Source organism: Micromesistius poutassou, assembly GCF_964030765.1.
Source record: "Micromesistius poutassou genome assembly, contig: SCAFFOLD_4026, whole genome shotgun sequence".
Taxonomy (NCBI): Eukaryota; Metazoa; Chordata; class Actinopteri; order Gadiformes; family Gadidae; genus Micromesistius; species Micromesistius poutassou.
Window position 1 is genome coordinate 20001 of NW_028178650.1, and position 5869 is coordinate 25869.

General features: G+C 42.0%; 1 protein-coding gene across 1 annotated transcript in view; it reads left to right on the forward strand.

Annotated features, from left to right (window-relative positions):
- Window positions 1–5041, forward strand: part of LOC311373508 (protein phosphatase 1 regulatory subunit 1B-like) — a 7661-nt gene extending 2620 nt beyond the window's left edge. The window contains exons 2-5 of the mRNA XM_084490263.1: window positions 3405–3488; window positions 3660–3717; window positions 4446–4532; window positions 4903–5041. Coding sequence (XP_084346389.1) covers window positions 3405–3488; window positions 3660–3717; window positions 4446–4532; window positions 4903–5021 — 348 coding nt within the window. The 3' untranslated portion in view covers window positions 5022–5041. The remainder of the gene's footprint in view (window positions 1–3404; window positions 3489–3659; window positions 3718–4445; window positions 4533–4902) is intronic.
- The last annotated feature ends 828 nt before the right edge of the window (window positions 5042–5869 follow it).

The following is a 5869-nucleotide window of genomic DNA, read 5'->3' on the forward strand; positions in this document are numbered from 1 at the left end:
AAAGTATTGTATTGGTGCAATTGGTGATTGTGTGAAAACATTTTGTGTGAATACATTCAAATGTGTGAATGTGTAAAATATATTTGAACAAATATATTTAATTTGCAGTTACACATCAAAGGATTGCACCTACAAAAAAAGGTTTTCAGTAATACTTCAAAAGTTGTAGGTTTACATCAGGTTTGCATTTATACATCTAATTGTTTGTGGGTAAAATGTTTGCACAGAACTCAATCGTATGTGTGAATCTCAAGTTTACTGCTACGGATCAAATCTACGAGTACAAACCAAACCTATGGCTTCAAACCAAAGGTGCAAAACGTTTCCCCCATATTTGACGCTTCCGCCTGAATAGCCAATGGGGATGCTACGATTAACATAACACTTGACAATCCAATTAGGCATATCACGTTGCCCGGGGCCCCGACACTCAGAACAAAAACATCCTCTGCCACCACATTGTGATCAAAATCTTTCCAGTGTGAATGCCAGTGACAGTTTTAGTTGTAATACGCATTGGTGTGAAACCTATAGTTAAATGTCAACCGTCTGTGCTGCATGACGATGACAAAGCATTGTTACTGTGTCCATTTGATGAAAAAACTTGTTGAGTTAACTCTGAGAATATTGGTTTAGTATTGCTAATACTGCATTCATAAACCTCCATGCAGCGATATTTAATTACTTGAATTCAACACTAAACTAAAGGACTTTGAACTCGCTATTCCATATCTGCTGTCTTCTGCTGTTAGATTTCCTCTTCATAGTTTTCCGGCTCAAATAGATGTCTTTGTCATTTCTTCCTAAGACTTGACTGAAGTTATAGTCCACATTTGAGATGCATGATTGGCATTCATTGCTAGCCATTTTTAAGCCTTGTGTAGCTCTTCAGAAACAAAAAGACTTAAACTGACGGACCCAAACTCCAAACTAATTGGCCAGGGAGATTTCGCTACTAGTGGAGGGAGCTGAGAAAGAACTTCAATCACTCTTCAGTCAATCTTTATAAACTTGGACATTTCAGGGAATGTAAAAAGCTGTAGTTTGATCCACAGAACGCATTTCGATACAATTTCAAAAATCAGTATACAGTCCCTTTAAGGTGCTAGCATAAAGTCCTGCAGCTGCAGAGATGTCTAATGTCTATTGTTTATAACAATAAAAAAAAGTAAAAAATGTATTCAGTACTGATATTGGCAAGTTCTAGTCTGATGCAGTAATCTGCATCAACATTATAATGTCAGCGATCACCGTTATCACTTCCTGTTAAATCAGTGTAAATATGATTTATTTTTTCATCGATTTTTAATAAGTGTGCTGATATTCCAGATCATACTAAAATGACTAAAACTCTCGACAGCAGCCATCGGTGTGCACTCTCAACCCTATTCATATGTACGCTCTGCCCGGCACAAAGCTTTGTGACTCACCAGACTCTGCGGATCCAAAACCTTCTAAATAAAACACACAATGGATGATATACACTTTTACACAAAAACATTGTGTGACCTGTTTCCACTCAAACACCACTGATCTTTATTATTAGCCCTCACGGTTAAACAGGTGAACTCCTGACCCTCATTAAGCAGAATCAGGCTCACGGGCTCAACCTGAACCGACGTTGCCCAGAGCATTTGATTCATTGGCTGACGGATGGCTCTTACCAGTTCTAACCAATTATACTGAGATTATAGCAACAGGTTCCCCCAGTTTCTGCCTCATTCTCAGGTTGTTGTTTCTATGTGTGTTTTGTGTTTGTTTATCTACCCGGAGAGGGGTCTGATTGTCTGTACATCTAGACACCTCTCCACCCTCTCATGGACTCAATGTCATTGTTTGCTCACACTGCTGTAGCTTTGGCTGCAGATGAGTTGGGCAAAATCTGAGAAACAAGAAATCACAATCAGCTTTGTCGTTCGAAACATACTGAAAATAGACATAGATAGAAATCCAATTAGGAAACATGATTTTTTTCATGTTTCTCTTACGTCTCTTTAGTATGTAATCACACTTTGCTGTTGAACCCAAATAATAACAGAATGTAATTTCAAGCGGAGATGGTTTTGGTTGCGTAACGCGCTGCTCACACCCTCCTTCACATGGGAACAACAAGATACATAACACACAATTGATGGAGATGCAATGTTGTCTGAGAAGCCAGACATTTTTGACCCCTTCTTTGGGTGGGAAAATGTGGAAGACATTTTGACCCCGGGGTTGACCTAATCAGGGGTAATCATATTGAAATCATATTAAATTACAAGGTGACAAACAACTTATAACATGTTGGTAATGACGTAGTTCCTTTGGACCACTAATAGGAAAGCTCCATAAACCATCCGTGTAATTTCCAAGCAGAAACTGGATTACACCATGGAATGAGTGACACGTCGTCAGTTTGGTTGGTCTCCCTGGCGACAGCAGGTCTGCTGGCTGTGCAGTTGTCTTCATTTGAATGTTTTACTTATGACTTGCTTTTTTTAATTCTATCAATGCAACCAGTGTTTTCGTTTACTTTCAATGCTATTTTTTTGAAAAGACCTTTTTTAAATATACAAATATTGTTTTGTATATTTAAAAAAACAGTCTACATGCTGAACAATACACATCTTTCAAATAGAATACACTCTAAAATCAAGGATGGCTGAGTCTCCTTCCTGCTGAGGACAGCAGCATGGCTTCAGTAGAATAAGATACATTTGAACGTTAATCTGAATATTATAAAGTATATATATTATATGAGGTCTTTGTCAGAGACAGACGGCACACACACAGTGGTGCGGTGGTGAGATCATCAAACAAGACCTGTTTTAGAGAAGAATAATATACATTAATACATAGACTCCTGTTGCTGAGATATGTCAACATCGTCGCCATGTTTGAGAGGCCAAGACTGCCAAACAAATACAAATGAGCTGTGTTTTTTTCTGGATATAAAAAACTATAAGGCTTACATTTCTCAATTGATTTCAACGAGTCGTTTTTATATAAATATTGAATAGAATACATTTTCTATGTGAAATATATTTTATATTTACATTTATATATATATATTTTTTTAATATTTCTATTTTTACATAGCAACCCTTGAATAAAAACAACTCATTGACACATTGTAATCTGTTAACAAATGCAAACGTCATAGTGCTTTTCATCCAGAAAAATCATAGCTCTCTGTTTACAAAGGTCAGCCTTTGCCCCTCCAACATAGCGGCCACGTTGACATGATCCACGGGCCAACGAGGTGTCTGTGTGTACATGTCTATGAGATCCACCATCACGTAATGCCCTCATTAATGCTCCCTGTTTTAAGTGTGGTTCCTCAGGGCTTTGGCTCAGCATTGCTGTATACTGTGTACTAGATCCACATATCTCTGTCTCGCTTTCTCTCTCTGCCGCAAAAGATACGGCGACGAAGGCCCACCCCCGCGACGCTCTTTACACTGTCGGACCCTGCGTCTCCAGAGGAGGGTGCTGTGTCTCTTAAGGTAGGACTCAGCCTGGAACTTAAAGGGCAACCTTGACCTGCAAACACAACTGCAGGCACACCGCCCCCTATGGGACAAACAAGGGTGATGCAGTCACTGTGTCATAATAACCATATGCACCTCTTTTAGAAAACCTATTATTATTATTTATGTCTGTATTTTATTATTCAGGGGGCACTGAAAGCCAGCCGGAATACCCCACCAGGATATGAACCTCCTTCCCTCAAAGGTACTTTCTATATGAGTCCATAGCAGTCCATAGTAGAACTGCTGGTTATGAGATTACGGAGAACAGAGCACTTAAAAATTACAAAAAACGATTCGGCTGTGGCCTTTTTACCGAGGTCTTCATCTGCAATTGGTGTCTATGTGTGTATGTGTGTGTGTGTGTGTGTGTGTGTGTGTGTGTGTGTGTGTGTGTGTGTGTGTGTGTGTGTGGGGGGGGGTGTTGTCGGTGTGTGTGTGTGTTATGATTAATGGCGGAAACAGCTGTAGGCATGGTCTGGATCATCCTGGATTAGAGAATATGCCCACAGCTGTGCCGACATACGCACTCACACACACACACAGACACACAGACACACACACACACACACACACACACACACACACACACACACACACACACATACATACCCCCACACGCACACTCACACATACACCCACCCCCACCCACCCCCCACGCACACACACACACACACACACACACACACACACACACACACACACACACACACACACACACACACACATTGATCACATCAACATTTACAATAGATAGCTAGCTATAGCTACTGCTACTACTAACTAATTCCATTATTAAGGATAATGTTTGCAGATAATCTCGATTTCTCTCTCTCTCTCTCTCTTTCGCTCTCTCTGTCTCACCCTCTCTGTCTCTCTCACCCTCTCTCTCCCCCCCTCCCCCCTCCCCCCTCCCCCCCTCCCCCCTCCCAGATGTTCAGAGGATGGCCCAGGCCCACCTGGAGTCCTGGGCCTCTGTAGAGAAAGAGGATGGCTTCTCCTCTGATGGCGAGCAAGAGGGTGAGGGACACACACACACACACACACACACACACACACACACACACACACACACGTACGTCTATCAGCTCGACCTAGCACACCCGCTTCAGGGACTCCATCAGAGTTATACGTTAGTGGTATGTTAATGCGGTAGGTATGCACGCATACAAAACAGCAATTGCATTTGCTTTACAAGGGAAAGAAACCCGACTAGAAAAATGAATGTATAAAATACGCATATTTGAGGGGTTAAATCAAACTAAAGAACACGGTGCAACATAGGTGATAGGAAGCACACATAGGTGATGAGAAGCATGCTATACTGAAAAAAGTTAATAAATAAATAATAATTTTGACTGACTTTTGACTTTTGTCTGATTGTCTTTAGAGATCTCAGAAGATATGAGGACGCTGCACTTCCTGCCGACCACAGCCTTGCGACACCCCAATCCCGGCCATCACCATGGAGACCAGGGGGGGAGTACCGACGGAGGGGAGGGGGACTGACGGAGGACGACGAAGAGGAGGACGTGGAGGGGACCACCTCTACGTGTTCCTGTTAACGGAACACGTAGAGGATAACCTGGCTGGAGGGGCACCAGGGGAGGGGGGCGGGAGGTGTGTGTGTGTGTGTGTGTGTGTGTGTGTGTGTGTGTGTGTGTGTGTGTGTGTGTATGTGTGTATGTGTGTATGTGTGTGTGTGTGTGTGTGTGTGTGTGTGTGTGTGTGTATGTGTGTGTGTGTGTGTCTGAATGTATGTGTGTATGTGTGTATGTGTGTGTCTGAATGTATGTGTGTCTGAATGTATGTGTGTGTGTGTATGTGTGTCTGAATGTATGTGTGTGTGTGTGTGTGTGTGTGTGTGTGTGTGTGTGTTTTATGTTCAGAGGTTGAAGAGTTCAGAACGGGATCCGGTTGCAACAAATCCTGACCCCTGAGTGGAGCTGCCAAGGACACTAGACAGGAACATGCCCATGTTTAAGAGCATCTCTGTCTCTCTATCAGTCTCTCTCTGCAGTGAAAGGCTGCGCGCTAAAGGATTTATATAACAGGAAAAAGGTGTTAAAACCCACTCCCTAAGATTGTTTTTATACATTTTCATCTAGAAGCTTGCTCGGTGTGCGGTGGCTATAGGTTTCCCTGCAGTTATTTCAGTTTGATAATCTAACAACGGGGTGTGAAGAAATATATTTGGAAAGTAGCCAGGCTGGATTAGACCACGTCAAAATGGATTAAACCAATCTACGAACCAAACAGTAACAGGCAAAACCGTCCCTGACCGGATTGTACCAGACCAAATCAGAATGTTTTCTAACGCATCACAGCACACCACTTATTTTTGGTATCATGTTTAT